The sequence below is a fragment of the Anopheles maculipalpis genome, chromosome X, assembly GCF_943734695.1.
Source record: "Anopheles maculipalpis chromosome X, idAnoMacuDA_375_x, whole genome shotgun sequence".
In the NCBI taxonomy this organism is placed as follows: domain Eukaryota; kingdom Metazoa; phylum Arthropoda; class Insecta; order Diptera; family Culicidae; genus Anopheles; species Anopheles maculipalpis.
In genome coordinates this window covers 4,054,252-4,074,741 of record NC_064870.1, presented here as the reverse complement: position 1 = coordinate 4,074,741, position 20,490 = coordinate 4,054,252, and the positions used below count along the sequence as shown (strand labels likewise).

The 20,490-nt window shown below is 43.0% G+C and overlaps 3 protein-coding genes across 6 annotated transcripts in view; 2 read left to right on the top strand and 1 right to left on the bottom strand.

Annotated features, from left to right (window-relative positions):
- Positions 1–20,490, bottom strand: part of LOC126558897 (V-type proton ATPase subunit d) — a 401,974-nt gene that overhangs the window by 41,589 nt on the left and 339,895 nt on the right. The window lies entirely within an intron of this gene.
- Positions 1–20,490, top strand: part of LOC126556704 (negative elongation factor D-like) — a 173,106-nt gene that overhangs the window by 100,354 nt on the left and 52,262 nt on the right. The gene's annotated exons all lie outside the window — the stretch shown is intronic.
- Positions 2,698–20,490, top strand: part of LOC126568038 (uncharacterized) — a 47,576-nt gene continuing 29,783 nt past the window's right edge. Inside the window, exons 1-3 of the mRNA XM_050224442.1 lie at positions 2,698–3,084; positions 10,171–10,350; positions 16,884–16,975. Coding sequence (XP_050080399.1) covers positions 2,698–3,084; positions 10,171–10,350; positions 16,884–16,975 — 659 coding nt within the window. The remainder of the gene's footprint in view (positions 3,085–10,170; positions 10,351–16,883; positions 16,976–20,490) is intronic.

The window sequence follows — 20,490 nt, the reverse complement described above, 5'->3', positions numbered from 1 at the left end:
GCCCGTCGTAACCCCGACCCCCGGCGGGCACAACTCCGATAAGGAAAAACAGGGAACGTAAACACACGTACACCTGCTCGAATGCAAACATGATTGAATCGGACGACGGCAGTCGATTAATGCTGCCGATAAAAAGCGAAACCCGGTCCCGGTTCGCCGGGAGCAACGAAATGAAGATCGACTGAGCTGTAGGGGTGGGGGGGGGGGGGGGTGGGGAAGGGTTCACCTGCCTGCTTGCTACACCTTGCGTTAGATGTAAGACGAGCTGGTACTGCATTTTGGCAGCTGCTGACAGCAATTTACCAACATAATGTTTCCCTCGATGCAACAAACAACACTCACTAAGACACGCGCCAAGAAGAAAACATAATCGAGCAAAGCATGTAATACAGCGAAACAACCACTCGTTCGCAGTTGGCAATTTTCTTCAAGAGCGCTCTGTCTCTCGTGTCTCGCTCCCATTTTTGTTTTTCATCTCTTTTTGTGTTTGCACACGATTTTCTATGCCCGTCTTTTTATTATCTTTTATTGCAAGTGCCGCTCACCTCACTCGGCAAACGGGCATACTAGGTTCTTAGGTTTTTGTTTAAATTTCCCTCTACGAAGAAAAAGCACTTCTGTCTTCGCTTAGAGAAAATGAAAATGAGCGGTTTTTTTTTTGGTTCTGCATCGTTTTAACCTAGTTCGGTCCCCTCCCACCCTCGTGTACCATTGGCGATGGTTTTAATCCCATCAAAGGAACTATCTGCCCTGCGGGCAGGCTCTCGCCCATGCCTCGCCGGAACCGATCGGTGGTGGTTGGAATAATTGAAAACGCCCTAGAGAATCAATAATGAAGTCTCTTAGCTGGGTTCAAGATTCTTTTCGACGATGCAGGTGTTTTATTTAATTTTTTATTTTTTACTTCGCAATGAACTCGTCTTCTAGTGAGTGTTAGGAAGACACCACGGAGAGAAGAAATTCTTGCAAAAAGGGGAAAAAATTCCACTTTTGAAAATAAAATCTTTCTTTTTTTGGAAGTATTTGACTTTAGTGGTGGACCTGACTAGTTAGTGATTCAAACTTAGATGAGCTAACGGATAACAAAACTGACACAAAACGATGATAAGTAGCGAGCAGTTAAAGGCTGCAACAGAATAATATTTATTTCTGGCCCTGCCCCTGATCTTCCAGCTCGCACTCGTACTCTGTTTTGCGTCTTCACACGAGCAAACAATTTTTATTATTTTCCATCAGATTTGGACGAAATCCAACACAAAAGTAATTGCAAAAAATCGATGAATTAACAGCGCGCCGTGTGAAGTTTAGCACAAACTTCGCCAATTAAGTTTCGCCGCTGTGTGTGTGCATTCTTTTTTGTTTGTGTGTTGCTTTACTTACTCCAAATATTCCGCCTAGCCGAAGGATTTTTGGCCGAGCCCAAGCACCAAAATCCATGCTTGGGCGTTCCTTATTGCGAGGGGTTGGCCGGTGCCGAATCAGGTAATCAATATCTTGAGTTCCCCCCCCTCCCCCCCCGTGCTCCGTGCTTGTGAGCGCCCAGAGTGGATGGCAAATAATGCAATCAAAACAGATCCCACTCTCGGCTGGGGTGGATAGACGGTGCTTAAAGGCTTAGAAGGCACCGTACCGGCTTGTGTGGCGCGTATGCATGGTTCACACCGAAACGAATACGCACAAAATTAGCCCAAGCTGCGTGAAAATGAGGTCAACAGTAATAATTTACCACAAAAAAAAGCACGCTGCTGCTTGGGAGAATTGGGAGCGCATGATGATGAGGAAAATATTCCATGTAGAGAGAGCTAGAACAAACTCAAGTGGGCAACTTCGACCGGTGTCATCAGGTATGAAAATTTAAGGTCTATGATGACCCTAATCAGCTATTTCCGCTTAAAATTCTCGCCTGCTTTGATGCAAAACCGACAGTGATTTTGAATTGATTAAGATATTATTGAGTGCCTCTAGTGCATATAATCCAAAATTTTGGACGTTGCGCGGCTAAAATGCTGCACGCCTCCACAAAAACTGCGAGAGAAAACTAGCCAGTGCCATGGATGGATTTTGATTTCCTGTTTCAGTTTAATTGGTTATGGCTGCTCGATTGTTTAACAGAAGATGGCTAAAAATCATCATTTTTTTCCGGCTAGCGTCATCCAAAACCCCTTTGTTCGAATTACATCAAGACCACATAATTGCTTAACTTTCGAAACCGATATCCGGGAGCATGGCCGGCTCTCCGGAATTGGTGCATTTAAAACTGTATATTTGTACGTTTGTTGACATTCTTTCCCCCCCTTGATGCTAGGATTTGTTCCAAGAGATTCTCAACTTCTGACATCGCAAGATTTGCCGTGCTTTTTTCGACATTCCTAGAAACTCCATTTTAATGTAACCAACAGCAATTCACCGGAACATGAAGGAATATTCCTCAAAAAACACCTCCCACGTAACAAACGTATATCTTGCTGACATTTTGTGGATACTGCAAATTAATTCTAGAATTCCGGAAGTTGAAGTATATCTTCAACATTATGTCTTTTGGTTTCGGATTGAAGCTCATTAGATTTTGTGTTGTTTTGAAAAAAAAAAAATCCTGCACCCGAGGAGTCAACTTTGTTGCAACTAATGAATCTTTCTCGTTGCATTTGTTCTCTTTCTCCCCTACATGCCGTGTCACAGCCACTAAATAAAGACAGCATGAGAACTCCAACGCTCGGCGATGGGAAAGGCATCCCGGAGGAGTTTATCGAGGCAGTTATGCAGATACTGCTCGGCGAGAAAAACTACAGCGTCCATGGCGATTACAGTGCGCCGTCACTGAAGCCGGTCGTCGCACAGATCTACCCGCTGTTCATACTGCTGTACGCGATACCGACCGCACTCGGGCTAACGCTGAACGTGATGATCATCGTGTACATCAGCAAGTACAAGCTGTACCGGGACGTGACGCACGCCTTTCTCGTCAACCTGGCCGTCTGCCACTGTGTGCAGAGTGCGTTCGTGCTGCCGATCACGCTGATGGTGATCATGATCCAAAACTGGGTGTTTGGACAGTTTATGTGCTTCTTTTTGCCGCTGCTGCAGGTAAGTTTTTGGTGGCTAGCTTTGCGAAATGGGTCAGTTGCGCCGGAATGTATGCAGTTTACATTACAAAAAGAGTTTCATACAAGAAGCAGCTTATGACATATCTAAATAATTATTAATTCATCTAAATGGTGCATTCATGAACGAATGATCACCATTAGTTGTGCCTTCACAATGACCATCGCATGTTAGTGAAATCACAGTTTAATTTCAAGACTCAAAATTAAACAACCCTTTCCGGGTTGTATCTCGCACAAAAGCCTGGAGCACCAACTAGGTGGCACCACTAGGCGTCATGTTAACACGACTCATTAGCTACTGACTGAACGAGAAAAATGGTGCCCTATTCATCAAGTGCAGCAAGAAAAAAAAAACATAAAACTATTTTCGAAAGAGGTCCTTCAAGGACGTGAACACAAAATATTTCAATATTTTTAAGTATGCTTTCATTATGGCTTTAACTTAGTTTCTTTAAAACAAACTCATAAATCACACACACACACACACAAACACTTCCGGGTACACAGCTTCCCTTAACTGGTTACTGTATTTTCTGAGGTTTTAAGCTTATTTTTCATACGATATGTTCATCTACCACCAGGAAAGAGGTTTTGGTTCATTTTTTTTGTAAAATAAATACTCTTCTGCCGTCCTATTGAGCTGAAGAATTCTCAGGACCGTGCGTTTGTATGCGTGTGGCACCATCAATCATTGATAATTTTGGCCCAGTTTTCCCTTTCCGGACGTAATCCTTCCGTAATGTTCGTGGTGTGTGAACCAATAAACAGAGCAAATAGGTCGGTCTTATGGTTGAAACCCCAACTCCCCAACAAAAAAAAAACTGGTATTTTATGCTGTATTTTTCACGTGTATGTGTGCGTGAGAGAGTTTGTTAAGTAACGCAGGGTACGAAATTTGGTCGTTGCTGGAAAACCGATACCACGAACAGTGAGTTGATCCTTTAACATCATTATAATTCATTAAATACCATAATCCTCCATTCGTTTACACCATGTGCCCTAATTGTTCTCGTGCCCCTTACCCCCCCCCCCCCCACCCTCACCGCCACCATCACTTGGCCTCTCCTTCGACACTCAATCTGTGATCTATCATTAATTTTAGCTTGAGGGCAACCGACCGGAACATCTCCTCAGAAACGCCGGTAAAAGTCATGAAACCATAGAGCAACATGGCTGCAATGTGCGTAGATCAGCCATTTTCTCTCGCTTCCCGGAACTGCCTGCTCTCCCTGGGACTGCAGCTGCAAAATCTCAACCACACGCGCGAGACTTACCGTGTGTGTTTGCACGTTGATTACAAGTGTTTCGTCAAGCAAAAACGGCCAAACTTTCGGTCCTCTCCCTTTAGCAAGCCCAGCCAAACTGGGGGGAAAAAGCTAATCAAATAAATCCGTTCGCTTTCGGTTCTCCGGGCTCTTTTCTGTGGCCAATATTAATTGATCGGAGCGTGCAAATATTTAGCCGCAGAATGCAAGACGATCGATTTTTCCTTTTTTTCGTCGCTCCCGCCGGGCACAACCCGCCCTGAAAAACCGGTTCCCAAATCGGATTTATTCGTGTAGAAAAAGTTAAAATCATTGAATGGGACCGGGTCCGGTGTTCCATTTTTATGAATCGAGTTGGGAGGGGGGGGGGGGGAAATGTCGGCAAAAGAGGGCGAGTGAGCAAAAATTTCGCGTACGAGAACGAAAAGTGCGGATAGTATAGAGAAAGAGTTGAAGGTGAACAATGAAAGATGGTGGATGTTGGCAGTGTTGCCGATATGATTATAATGCAAAAAATTATAACTTATCGACTTACAGCTGAAAGCACTTTTCTGGTGCTCTTTTTTCCAAGCTTCAAATAGAATCCAGAAAGAAGGAAAAATGTGGTAGAAACGCTTGAAGGCTTCTTAGCACTTTCATCTCTATTGATGATTTTGTGTTGTGGAAGTCTTTTAATTCATTCTTTTTTAATTATTATGAGCTGCTTGAGAGAAATGTACGAACATTTCTCTTTAAGTAATTTATTTTATATTCTATGACATTTCATTTATAAATCACTATTTTTCGGGAGATAATGGCTGATTGAGAAACCTTTGGGACTGTCAGTCTCATCGGAACTGTCCGGAATTGTTCAAAATCGTCGAATCTGTTGTCGGCCTCTTCGTGTAGTGGATATCGTTTATCAAGAAATCTCATGATCTGGAGGAACCTCGTCTCTCAAGTTCCTTCCACCAACAATCTTGTTTTGTGTGGTGAAGTATGTATGTTGCACCATACGTTCTAACAGATGTCAAACTCGCCCTTATGCTCACTTAAAGAAACCGGAACGAAACTTTCGAAATAGAAATTTGCTAAAAATTGAATTTGTATTATGAAGTCCAAGAAATTCCTAGCAAGCTGCTGACCTATTACACTAATCAAGTTGTACTATTCTTAATCTATCCTTATCTATCCGTTACGCCTTCTTCCGGACACTATCCAAACGTCATGATCTTCGAATTTGTGGAGTAGAGTGAAGGCTACCAATACGCAGCGCCTCCCAAAGGTGGAAGGAAGAGGTCGAAGAGTCCTCTTCGTTTTATTGGCCTCATTTACCAAGCTACTTCACAGTCGGAAGGACCTCATCTACCAAACAAAATTCGTATCCCAATTTTTTTTTCTGTAGTCTTCTACCGAGTGCCAATTTGTATTTGTCTCCAACCATTAAAATATTGCATTAATTAATTTTTTATTTTAAAAAGGAAAAAGGCTTCCTCTCATGTGAATCATACTTGAAGTCTCTTTGGTCCTCACTATGCAGTCTGACAGATGTCAAACTTAAAAAAAAACTGCAATCAACTTCATTAGCAGTACGATAATATGATTAAAATGAAAAAGCAAAAAACAGCTTGACACTTCCTGTCAAACCTTTTGACCCTTCCCATTACAGTTTCTAATGCACAAAAAAAAAGATGCAGAAGTTTCACTTTTTTGACAACCGTTACGTACGCAATAATGCAAACTTTAAACCTGTTTCTAGCACCATTACACTTCCGCCATATGTTTCTCGGCCACAACAGAAAAGCATCTTTTTCTAAACATCGATAAAATGTTGTTTAGTGTCTTTCTTTGGCTGGTCTTTTCCCTGTTAAAAGGCAGCATAAGGCAGAAACCCACCAACAACAGCAAAAAACAAAAAAAATGGACATCCGAAATTAAATTATTGCGCCCAGCAACGATCAAAGGGTCAGCGAAAGTTTTGCGAGCGCAAACCCATCTCCACGGGGCGGCGGCCCGGGTGGAAAATCCTAACGAGAAATGGTAGAGCTGAAGGTTTTGCTCCTTCCCGCAATTAACGCTCGAGGGAATACTTCCGTCTAATCGTTGAAGAGATCCCTATTTTAAAGTTTTTTTTCCCGTTCAATAAATGAGTTGGTTTTGCTATGTGTGTTTGCTGTGCTTTTGGTCATAATACATTCATATTTATAGTTGCAAAATAGCACGCTCACTTATTAATGATAGATAATTGCCGAAATGAACCATTACTTTAAGCTTTGAACACTTGGTTGGGGGGGGGGGGGGGGGATGTGCGGTGGTTTTGCCGATGTCTACACTCACCCCCAGTAGTATTGAGTCAATATTTCAGCTGTCAAAATACTCAAATATTTGACAGCGTACCTTACGGTAGGCCATCCGCGGCCTTCCATCTTGCAAGCGAAACTTCCAACCAGGCGAAACTTTGAACAGAAATCCATCAAAAAGACAACGCGCGCCCATTGGTGGTGCGTTGGCTGGTACGTCTAGGCGCGACTCCCCCCCCCACACAACCCTCCCCCCCCTCCCCCAACCTAGTAATTAGTTGACGGCGTCCGGACCTGGAGCTAATCGGCTGATAAATGAAAGTTTTATGCAAATACAAATTAATTTCCCCGACACAACACAAAACACAATGCCGGGCGGGGCTGGGCGAACGGTTTTCGAAATACCTTCACGCAAAACTTAGTCTCCCGATCGATCGAAGTTCAAGTGCCTTCTACTAATGTTCAGCATAAGTTTCGGTTTATCGCTTCTTTACACCGTGTGTGTGTGTGTGTGGGTGAAAAACACAAGCGTCCGATGTGCTTCGACCACCGGTGTTGTGGCTTTTACGGCGAGCGACTTCTTAATCTGCTCCAGCGCGCTATTCTGTCTATTATTAAACAGTAAACTTGAGCGCGGCCGCGTGTGTCCGCGCCTCCAATCAGAGTAGTGTGGACGAAGTTTTCAACGAGCAATCCGCTGTGCCGCGAGTGGCAGCAAAATTAGGGAAACCATGTACCACAGCATCGGCATATCTTGCTTTTTTGTTTTTTTTTTTCGGCGAACGTGCTCGTGAACAATGTCTGGGGAGTGGCAGGTTGTTCGTTTGCGCGGACGTGCAAATACGGCGAGAGAAAGTGCATACGTCGGCAAAAGTGTGCGACCAGCGCTGGTGCGCTTGGGATTAAAGTCGCTATAAAAATGAAATCTCACCCAAAACAGCCGGAGTTGTGATGGAACCTAATGGTTTTACGTCGGACGACGATGAGGTGAGGCTTTTGGGTGGGTGAACAGCAGCGCATCGTTAGCGCAGGCAAAATTTTGCTGCTGCTGCTTCTCGCAAACAACGAATTCAAAACGGCAAACGAATACTTTCGCAAATTTGGTACGTGTTGCGTACTAGGGCGGCAACTAAGTTTATATTATAATTTTTGTTGTTGTGTTTGTTTGCTGTGGATGCAAAAATGGGTGGTAAATGGTTCAGATTTATGGTAGCCTTAGCTGAAGCCTGTATGGAAGTTTGCAATGAGTCGGGTTAAATTGCTCACATGCTAATCTTTTTTTTTAGCCAGAGACAGAAGCAAGTTTTATGGTTGGTTTGAGCTGACTTGAGCGTTATTTTGCTTGCCATTACAATGTACCGCAATATTTGCAGATTTAACAGTCGGTGGAGTCCGAGCTTTCTTAGGTCCTCCTCGATGAAGAGACCTCGTAGGCGAAGATAGTATACGAAGACGTCGTAAGCAAAGAGACCTCTTTAGCCGATGGACCTTATCTACCAAGAGACCTCGAGTCTCTTCCAAGACGTAGTAGTAGTAACTTCGTTATCCAGTCGACCTCTCCTTCCAAGCGACCTCATCGTCTCAAATCTGGTAGTTGTTCTAGCCTAGAGACTTTAGCAAGAAGATGCGATGGATGCAGTCGGAAGAGTAGCCAACAAACAACAACAAAACTTTAAAGACAGGAGAGTAATTGAAGAGATCACAAAGCCACATCTACCTGGAGACTTTGTCATACGATGAGTCTCATCGCCGCAAGAGCCTGATTGAATGAGAGGTATTTTTCCCGTTCTGAGCTTTAAAAGGTTTCAAAAACCATGCTGAGAGTCTTCTAATCCCACCACAAGCCGCTTCCAGCTTGAATTCCAGCCAGCAAAAGAGTTACATCGAAGGATTAGATAAATCCATAAAAAATCGACTCAAACCAGGAAGACAACTGGATTTGCTTTCCGCAAGCCTGTGACCGCACTGAACACTCCTCGACGTAAATGCCGCCTCCATCCACGTTCATTCACCGCACAGGAAACACACAGTCGGTACGACCAGTACGAGTCACTAGCTTAGTTTTGGGAATTTCGGGCTGGAGATGGAAAAGTTTTCGTCCCAGGCTTTGGCCACAGCCGAAAATCGGAATATCGATTTTGGTCGCCATGACGAAACGCTCTAAGGATGGGTTCGTGGTGGTGAATAAATGAATGAATGTACCACTACTGAGCGCAAGGCAGGGGAGAGGGAGCGCTGTGACACGCCAATGGAAAGAAAAGCGATTGTGTTACAAGGGCGTAAAATTAGTTGCGCTTTTGCTTTGAGCGCGGTGGCTTCATTATAGCCGCTCACGTGAACATTCGATCCCGCCAGTTTTGATGGGTGAACTTTGATTTGGAAAGCAGAGCCAGGTTCAAATACGGGGAGTCGAGTGTACGCTCCGAGGGAAAGGTGGAGAAAGATAGGAGAAGGGATGGGTGGTGTGGATGGTCGTAAAATCCCGCCGCTCATAAGTATATTCCCGCTTGTTGGGATGGGTCGTGTTGGCAGAAGGAGATATGCTTTAGATCGTATTGATATCGTCCAACAGGTCATCGTGCCAATTCAAGTTCAGCTGATGTGATGTATGGAAGAATTATACAAATTTAGCTTTGCGTTTGATTTTACGCCTCAGAGAAAAGCTGGAAAATTTTAAAAGAATATGCGATTTTTTTTATTTCTCCATATTTTCCATAAAATATCATATGGAAAGAAAATAATTAAAAGCATTACATAATTAAATATTCTACAATATTTACTATAAATAGTATTTTAAACATTTAAAAATAGTAATTCAAACGATAAGAGCCACTCCCATAGAGTATCCTAGCCATTACTACCTCAAGTCAACTACTGGGCGCTTCCATCAGAAAAATCTAATTTCGGTAACACAAACCCATTAAATTATTTATTCAATTTTTTTAAATTATTGGTGCTCAAGCGAACACGCCTTAAAATACATGGGTTGAAGTGTTTATTTAGAAGTGTATTTTATACGTGTATTAATTATGCGTCGTGGAAACAAACCAAAACTTACTGTAGTCACGTACTGGGCGTCTCCATCCATATTCGCGTCCGTAAAATGCATCTCAAACAAAAAAGCGAACACATATGAGGACACTAGATTACTAAATTACACCGTACTTTTAACGAGTTAGATCACTTGAAGCATTGCAACAAACGGAAATAATGAAAAAAGGTAACTTAACCTGTGCCCATATCACACAAAAAAACCAAAACAAAAACGGAAATGGATCAAACGGCTCTGTAACCGTTTTCGGGGGGTGGGGGGGGGGGGGGGGGGTGCAGGGGGTGAAAACCCGTCACCTTGAAAACAATGCACAGTTTCCTAGAACTGTAAAATGTTACTTTATTTGCAAATTCCGGCAAACCGTTCCATCCCATCAAGCTGGGAACAGCTCGTGAGTTTGGGTTATTTTTTACTGATTCGTGTCTTCCTTTTCTCTTTTCCTCTCTCTCTCTCTCTCCCTCCCTTGACAGGACATCCCACTACATGTGGCCATGCTGTCGCACCTGCTGATTGCCTGGGACCGTAAGCGTTGGCTCACCGATCCGCTCAAGGTACGGCTGCCGGCATTCGTGTGCAGTTGCGCTTCTTGGTTGGCCGGTTTGGTCATCGCACTGCCGTTCCCGATCTACACCACGTATTTGGATCTGGAGGTAAGTACGGTACTGGAAGAGGTGCCGGAAGCAACGTCCGGAAGGCCGGTGTTGGGTGGGCAGGTGTTGCCGACACTGGGTTGCAAGCTCTGTCGAGCTTTATATCGCGAACAGGGTTTTGAACGATTGACGATGACAGCACCACCGACGGTCGTCATTGAAATGGAATAAAAAATTCTCACACACCCTCGATTGAATAGTAGGATAGCGTGCTTCGAGTGAATCTTTTGATCTATGGAAAGCGCCTAAAATTAGGCAATACGCCATACAATTGATTTTCTTTTAAAAGCAAGATTTTAAATGGTTGCCCTACACTCTTGCAACCGTCATCCCAGCCAACGCATAAACATTGATTTAAAGCAATTTAAATGTTTCCAATCAGGTGGAAAGGACCAAAAAACCTGCCAATTTCGCTGAATGCGTAAAGTATTTCGGTGATGGGCAGCTCAATTCACAAGCACGCTGATTGTTCGCTTCAATTCACAGTTACCCTCACTTCCGTTTTAGCTTCTTTTTAACGCACAACAATGAAATTGCTTGTCTGTTTCTTTTTTTACTCACACAAAATCACCAACACACGCACATATTAACCAAAAAAAAAAACATACACACACAGCCAACCATCGACCGTGAGAAAATGATGGCGATAATAATGGTGATGATGGTCCCCCCGAAATTCAGCCACCCCCTCCTCCTCTGCCTCCACTACCCAACTTCTTCTCTGTCCCTGCCCTGTTGTCTCTACTTCCTTCCAACATTCAAAAACTCACCTCCATTATCGTCCATTTTTTCCGGTGGGTGGACGTATTCGTGAGGAATATTGCTTGTGTTTTTTTCTTCTCTCTCTCTCTCTCTTTTCTTTCGGTCGTTAGTATCCTGTTATTTCGATTATATTTACTTGTTTTTTATACTCTCTCGCTCTCTCTTTCCCTTTTGCCTCTGTCAAGCGGATTGTCAGTGTCCGAAATAAATTTTTCGCACAACCAACAGCGAACGCTTCGCCATTCACGCACACGTTGAGATTCCTCTGCACAGAATGGTGGTTGAGGCCTGTGTGTGTTTACGTGCGTGTGCCATAAATCACTTCGATCTATTTTCTCTCTCTCTCTCTCTCTCTCTCTCTATCTCTCTCTCTCTCTCTCTTCTATATGATGTCAAAAGCCGCGGCAAGATTAATCCATCTGGTTGTGTTTGCTGCCAAGAGAACGTTGTCTAAAGCCGATGCTCGCTTTATCCCTCATGACACCTTTAGCCTTAATGCGCCCATTACCTACAGGCATTCGGTGACAATCGGTCTAGAAGAAATTAAACGAAATAGAGTAGCATCAGATCCGTCACAAATAAAACCCCACACACGGCCTTGCCAAGCGTTGTGATCCTTTGAATTTCTGATGATGTTCTCTAACAAATACGATTGTTGAAAATGGACCACATTAAGCGGCTAATCCACAACGGTCGAAACACCCTCCTATTGAAAACTCCCTTTTGTAAGCGTAACCAATCTACCAAATGTTACCTCATTCGTCATACAAATTCTTTCACTATCGTTTCATGCCAAACTGCTTTCGTATTTATTTTTCTTTTTTAGCCTTTATCCACTTCGGAGGTGTAGGTTTTAAATCCTCTACAAAATTAGAAGCAAAATAAGATAATGTTCCCCGTCTCTTTCGTGGTGCCTTCGCGTGAGTTGGAAAATCGCCGGCACGGGAATCCTTCCCATTTTCTGTTGCCAGACAAAAAAAAAATCAAACACCCCCACGCACAGTGGTTTCACAGTAATAATTTCACACATCAACATCCCCATCAGTATCGTCGGGAGAGTCTCGCCAAGCGGAACAAGCCACTTCTTTGATCGGTTGTCCTTCCCAGCAGACACCCGGCATGCTTTGCTGCACAAATTCTGGCAAAGTGCGTATGTGTGTGTCTGTTGGTTTGCGGTTCGGTGAACAACTGATTTGGCAGTAATGTGTGGCAGCAGCGAACTGAAGGTTTTGCAACCTTTTTTTTTTTTCGTTGTTAACCGAAAATCAGCCCAATCTGCCGCTTCAAATGAGCTCCAAAGTTTTGGGACGCCAGGCGCTTCTAGACGAATGTTGTCGAAAAATCGTACCACGAAGTGTGTTGCTGTTGTGTGACGGCTTTTTGCATTGACATTTACCAAACATCCCGATGCGTGCCGTGTGTGTGTGTGTGCCGGAAGGTTTGGGTGGTTTTCTGGGAAGCAAAGATACTCTACCGTGCCAGAAATCAAGCCGCTGACAAACACAGCATTATCGACAATTGCTCGCCGAATGTGTGTTTGAAGAGGAATGAGAATTTAAGTTCGAAAAAAAATCCCTTAAAGTAAATACATATAATCGGTACAGTACGTTCTATCGCAACTGGAGAATGTTGGCGTTGTTCATGTTGTTTAGCATTCTTTGCGAAATTCTAAACGACGTTAGACGCCTGAGCTTGCAGCCTCTCTCGCAGTTTTCTTCATATCTAAAACTGCATCAACGTTTTTGCTGGTAGATTCGCAAACATTCCATTCCTGTGCTTGCACGGTAGCGTGAGAAATTAATATAGCTTTCAGCCGGGTCGGATGTTCTCGTTCGGTATTACGGCTTACTGTTTGATCGAGCACGCAAAGTGACTGCTAAATACGCATATATTTACTTTAAGTGCATGCTTCGTGTGGGTGTGTGGGTAGAAGTTGTTTTTTCCCTAAAGCTTTATCGGTATGTGTTCTGAAGAAACTTCCTAACCTTTTGCGGTTACTTTTAAAGGCGGGTGAAATTTCACCGGGAAAAGAAATAATCAAATTTCTGGAAGTATTGTAAAGTAGGATGTTTGTGTTTTATTTTTGTTTTGCGCAAAGACGTTATTCCATACAAAAGGAAAACAAATAAAAACGTTTGTACAACAATACTTTTTCATATAAAATACTTCGGTTTATTTTACGAGCCACCGGGCGTCTCCATATGCTAAAAAAATACCTTCTGCTTAACTTATAGATACTACTTAAAAAAAAAAAAAACTTTTAGAGTCAGTTCTGTCTATCGGATATACAATTGAAATACATTTTTTAAACAGGCAACTGAATAACAAAGCTTTAAAAGAATTATATTTGTTTCCAGTTAGCTGGCGGGAGAACATTTTTTGTTACATTTTACTCCTGATTTTTCCCGGTAGACATGTGATTCTTATGTATCCACATGTATGGGCGTTCTATTTATTTGCTACTTTATTCAAACACAATAATGTAAAAATAACAAAAGTAAGTTAAAATTCCCATATTTTCTGATGTAGTTTTATTGCAGATCCTTACGTTTGTTTATGTGCAAATGTGTAAACTACCGGGCGCCTCCATTTGTTAGTAAAAACAAAAACAAATTAAAAGGTTTTGTGTTACCGAAACCTCTTCTTCATATAACGACATACAAGGTCACACCACCCCTCGAATTACTTCCTAGACTTGCTGATTATCTACCATTTCCTACGTGATTTCACTTAATTCTGCTATTCAATGATTTGTGTGGCAATATCTCTCGAGTTATGCCCGTACATTCTTCACTTAGATCTATCAGCTGCTTGGTGCTTGCATGTGCTACTAAAAAAAGTATCAAAATCCTTTCCCACTTGCATGGGACAGCTGCAGGCAATCGTTGCTCGGTATATGATCAGTTGAAAAATTCATATCTTTCAAACACGAAGTGCAATGTTGTGTATGAATGGCCAAATCAGTCAATTTCATGTGCCATAAAAACACTGCACATGCTGTGTGTGTGCAGCTTACCGTTGATTTCATCGGGTTGTAGGAAACTATCAAACTATTCTGGCTGTTACAACTATAAATCCCATAAAACCATCTCGTTGACTGAAGACTCTGCAGTGCGGAAAATGATTGCAGTGGTGTGCAAGTCAATTCGATGCAAGGAATGCAGGAACACACACACACACACACATATTCTCTCTCCCCTTTTACGATTTATTTTGCAAACAGCTAGCCAGCGTTCAATGTTTTATCAAAAAGCTCCAAAATACATAACATGCAACAGTTGTGTCGTAGCGTCGTAGTAAATGATCGAAAGGGCGAAAAGGAAACATTCCTGGAATTCACAGGCCGGATTTGTTAGATTTGAATTTGAAAATCAATGAGAAAACGTCCATCCGGACACACACGCACACACACACACACGGGCCCGCACTTGTGCACAAAACCCTGCAGGAGGTGAAAGATAGGTTTTGACAAAATAAAATGAAAATTTATAACCTTCGCATCGTACTGGCGCGTACCACATGACGAGCAGCACTCACTCCCCTCCCACTCCCCTGCTTTGCTCACAAAGCCTCGGCTGTTCGCTTCTGTTGTTTGCCAGCAAAGCTTGATCCCCCTGACTGTTGTTCTCGTTGTTTTTGATTCTTTTATTTTCCGTCATTTTACCACTTTCTCGGCCGGCCCAAAGGGCACCAAGGGGCGTATCTTTTTCTGCCGATACCTAAACTCCTAAAAGAAAACCTTACCCTCGACTTCGGGCGGCCCGGTTTCGTTTTGATGTGCTTCGCATCAGGAAAATCAGGATTCAGCGTACTCTTGAAAAACACAGCCCCCCCCCCCCCCACCCGGCCCTTCCCTACTTCGCTGAGGGTTTTCACCGTAGACGTGGTGGCCCTGTTGCTGCATGCAACCAACATCAATTGGTTTCCTGGGGGCGATTTTTCGGCAAAGTTTTGCAAGCCCTTTTAACGCTCTTCGCGTTTTCCGCCGAAACGTTCAGCATTGTTTCATCGGGATGCTGAAGCTGGGTCGGACACATCGGTTGCCCTTTTGCGTGAGCATAATATGTGTCAGTGGGCATGTGTGTGTGTGTGTGTGTGTGTTTGTGTGCAAAGAATGGCAAAAAAACGTACGGATAAATAAACAAAAGTACGTGGGACGAAAGGTAAAAGTATAGCCCGAGCGCCCCATATCACCCGAGCGGTGACCTTTGAAGAACCGGAGATGCTGCTCAGTAAACAATTAATGAATTTCAATACCGGTTCGATGTTTAATCTTTCCCAACGTTAAACTTTCCACGTATTATCTTGAGCGTCTTAGCTTTGCTTTTATTTTTGCCTTTGCGTCTTTTTGATTAAATTTTAACTTTGTTTTACTTTGTTTGTCCAATTAATCGTTCGAAGTAATTTTTCAAAACTATATCTAATGTACGTTTGAGTGCTTGATACACACGCTTTTCTTTCAGCAATTGTCTAGCCTTATTTCACACACTCAGTGTAGCAACATTTGAAGAAGAAAGTTTAATCTCTCCCTGCAAGCAAACATCCAACACGACCCCATTATGTATTACGTTACCTCGAAAACCCAAACAACTGACCCAACGGGACTACAGACCGAATTTTAAAGCATTTCCGTATCCAATTTCAATTGCCAAATGTCCACCCGAGGCTCGCCCGAACCACAGTAGGTCGTTCTGAGAAATTAAAGATCCTACGCATCCTACGCGGTGAGGCCGTTGTGTGTTAAAAAAAATGGCAAAAAAAATGGAACTTCAACTGAAAGCAAAAAAAGCGGAAGCTCGTGTAGCATTGGTGGAAATATTGCACAAGAAAATGAATCTCCATTTCGAGACAGTCACCGCGAGAGGTTTTGTTTTTTTTTTTTTTTTTTTGGGAGGGGATTTCATTCAACAACCTGCTAACAAAATTAATCTACACGTTGGTGTCCTGGACACTCCGGTTAGCGGTGCCGAAAAAAGGGGCTTTACCGGGCACAGCGAGTTTCTTGCGTTTTATTCAATAGATTATGATCTTAACATCACCTGCGCTACATCTAAACCGCCGGACTTCGTCGTCCCCATACGTCCGGATCCGGTTGCAGAACGAATCATGATTGCATGGGTAGTGATCGGTTACCCTGAGAGATTAGCTTGGTCCGGTCTGGAGTGGAAAATAGAAAGAGAGAGAGAGAAGAGAGGGAGTGGAGGAGAGCGTGGAACTCTCGTTTTAGTAGAGATTTTCCGAGATTCAGGTCCATCTACACTGCCGAGTGTTACGTGGGCAGCAAACCCTCTAGTGCCTCGGAAGTTATGAACATTGGGTTTTTTCGCTTCTTCTCTCCTCTCTCTCTCTCTCACACACCTTCTCTTTACCTCACACCACATAATAATGGGATTTGGTGCAAAATGATAAAATTTACGAGCTTTACCGCGTGACACACCTGTAACCACCGCAGCCTGGCCACGGGCAGGAAAAAACGGGAAGAATTGAATACCGGTTTGCCAGCCGCACCAGACGATTGTTGGCGCGGAATTTATGGGGCATGTTTAATTTTACGCGACCCCCCCCCCCCCCCCCCCCCTCATCGCTAGCTTCGTCCCCATGGAACGTAGTGGACGAGCTGTGAGCAAAATTTTTACTGACAGTGTGTAGCAAACCATCAGCCGGGCGTTGGGTGGACGGATCCGTTTCCTTTACATGAGCGGTGTGGTGGTTCATATCTCTCTATTAATAACGGTTTTCTATTCTATCAACTTTCTTCCAACACGCTCTAGATAATTCTGCCAGGGTTTGCCGGTGTAGGAGTCTGCATAGTCAACCTGGTAGATGACATACAGGAGTATACGCGCGGTCTGTTCGTGATCATGTAAGTATGCAAGCGTAACCGTCATCCGATGTGCAGCAAGGCACAAGAGCAAGCCAGCAAAAAAAAACAATACCTACTGTCAATCAGTTTGCTTTTGTCCGGTACGTTAGGGATGGGTAAAATGTACAGGAAGCTTCTATTACGTGACGGAGAGTTAAACCTACCTAAGTACCTTAAACTCGTAAAGCGTTCATTTGAAAAAGGTATAAAATACAAAGTGCTCCTCATAAAATCTTTTCGATAATCATATTTTTCAAGACTTTATTGATGTTAGTTGAAGTAGTTCAGGCCTTTAAAAAAACGCTTCCCGCTAGGAGCCCTTCCTGACATTTTTCCTTACAGATTTTGGCAATATAAAACTTACCCTTCGCGCGTTCCGAGCACGAGCATTCGGTTTCGTTTTATTTTCGCCACGGAATCAATCCGCTCCGATCTGCTGTCAGATGACACTTATCGACTTAGAGAAGAAGAAAAAAAACATTAACTACGAAAGAGTAGTGCGGTGTCATTCATCCGGTGTGGCAAAAAAGGGTGACAGGTTGGACGATTTTATGTACCGAACCAGCACCGTCTAGACTGTTGCTTATAGGATCCTATAAAATTTCATTGGAAGCTACCACGCTAGATTTGAAACTTGACCACCGACTTGACCTTTACTCTATGGTAGATCCTCCAGAAATGCCGGGAGAACTAGATCCTCAGATCGATTTCACGGAAGGTACGGCTGTAGAGGCTGCCGTGAAAGGGGAGAGTGTCGAACATGCTGTAGAAATTCTGGAACAGCGGCTTTAACATCCGGGGCTAGATTTTTACCCAAATTCCTTGGCTTCGCGAATGACATTGACATCTCAGACTCAGTCCGAAGTCTTCGGCCGTGACAGAGCTCAGTTGATGGTGACAATCTCGCGGTTGTTGAAGGGTTCTAGTATCCTAAGCTTTCGTTAAAGTCCACCTCAAGAGCTCTTGGGATAGCATTTCTAGTTAAAGTTAAATTCCCCGATCGGTCAGCAGGGCTTCAAATCCCGGTGAATGACATTCCAACTACGTGGTATCAATAAGTCTGGTGAAGCTTTTCCATGAACGGCGTAGCCTATCAGGTTGTTACACCAATAAAAAGAACAAATTAGCAGTAACTTGCCAGGTTAGTTCTGCACACGGGAAGGCGGTCCCGGAAGGGACTTTCGAACGATGATTGTTCCAGTATTTCTACATCTTTTTCGTGGTACGTTGTAACACGTTGTCCGCACCTAACCGCTGTTTCAAAAAAAGTACCACAGGTAGCAGCCATAAGCAATTGCACATTAATAGAAGCTTGTGTACCGGTTTACGAGTACATACAGCAACAAGTATGTTCAGAAAGTACGAATTTCCAAGGATAAAGTGGGTAAGAGTATGTAGAACAGCAGCATGCATCAGCTTCGGACTTTTGGTTCTGACTTTTCTTAGTATTCCTGAACAGATATGCAAGATTGTACCTATTTCGATAGAAATAGTATGCACCATCACGAAAAATTTCCTAACATTGGTCTGCTGCTCCGCTACATGAGTGGGGATGGATTGAAAATTTTGCATCGGTATTGAATCCATAATAATAGTTCAGGCATGAAGGAGTAAAAATATTCGATCCAATCATTGAAAATATCTTTGCAAAACGTGAAGAACTCTATTTCGTCGGTAAATTATGCTCAATACTTCCATTATCGTTCAACGAACAAATGAAAAATTAAATTCTTTATCCTCAACAATCAGGATCATCCTACTGGTACAAATTATTAAATTACTTCCCTAAGCCATCATGCTCCGTTGACCTTATTTTCTCTCTCTCTCTCTCTCTCTCTCTCTCTCTCTCTTCCTCGTCCGAAAACACACAAGAGTTTCTCGTCCGAGAGGCATTAATTTGACGCACATGCACGGCCACGGCGAAAGGGCGCAACTCGATTAGATTGATGGTTTTCTAATTGAATTGATTGATGAAAATTGTTGGCCAAGGGGGAGGAAAACTCCGTTCGCTATTTTTTCCACGTTTGATCCCGTTTGCTACAAACAACCCTGCACTGTCTGCAGGCAACCATTCTCTTTGTCATCCATCCACACACGCGGCCACATGATCAATGGAATGATGTTTTGCCTGTCCCTGACAGACGACAGATTCGTGTCGGTCCGGTTAGTGGTGCAGAGTTGAGCACAGAAATGTTTACCTGTAGTATATAAAAGTGTTTGTATGTATCAATTTAAAAAAAAAAGTGGACAAAAGTCTAGCAAAGAAGGAACAAAACCCGGCCATGCTCGGTTTAGTGAACCTTTTGTAAAAGGGAAAGAAAATCCTTTCCTTTGAACGCCCATTCATTCTGGAAGACGCTTTTACCTCTTCACTAAACGTCCGGTTTTTCCAGTCCGGAATGGTTAAGGTGCGATACTGAAGTTGATGTTATTTTTCATACCTCTTACGCCCACCATCGAACGGTGAGCAACATCTAGCTTTTTTTCTTCCCTTCCCTCCCCTTCGCACAAACTTCCCCGAACGTTCTCGGTTGTAATAGTTGTCCCTGGTGAAATGAGCTAAATCTACTCAACCGGGGACGATAAAATGGCAAGCGGCGAATGCAAACAACAACTTCGGGTGTACAGTTATTGTTACTACTTACCTGTGCGAAAAACCCTTCCGAGAATAGTTATCGCTCGTGTATGTGTGGTTGTCTGCGGAGAAGACCGGACTGATAGGAAACATGATTACGGTGATGATGATGATGATACCTTGCAGTGGGAGGCTCATGTATACACACATATCAATCATGTGAAAATAGCCCTCAAAGGGATAGAAAAATCCTACCACGCAGCACTATGGGATTTTCGATGTGATTGTCAGCACACTTGCTGATATTTTTTTCTATTTAAAAAAAAAATCTTAGAAGAAATAGCTTTCTTTTTGTTCATGTAGGATGGCAAGGCCCTATTACTTAAATAACAATTTTAGGTTGCGTGAAATATTTGTAAACGTATTCAAAAGTAAGTTTTGTTTCTCAATATCATGTTAATATTTTACTATACGATGTGCGTTACCAAACGTTACTATTGCAGCTCTTCAACTTACAGTTTACCAGGGATATCTTCGTCTAAAATAAGCTCTAGTCTTATTCTTCTTCTGCTACTAGAATTTTATTGTTTCCCCGTAGTTGGATAGTCAGTCGGATAAGATTTGAACCCCGGTCCTGCCTTGTACAGATCGCTGTCACCTCTACCACAGAACATTCTAGTTGTCTGGATTTAACCAGCAAAGCCTTTTATGGCCTGAAAAACAGCCTGAACGTGGAACAGGAAACCCAAAAACTGCAAAAAAGTCCTTACAAAGTCACTCTAACCTCGTCACTAGATTACTCATGCATTGAGTATCATTGGCTTCGTAAAGTAGCACCATCGTCACTAGGAAGCCTTGTTCTTAATATGAAATTTTGTCTACATGTCCTCACAAAATCACAAGGAGTTCTCCAGAGGTCAGAGAAGCAGGGGCAGATCTA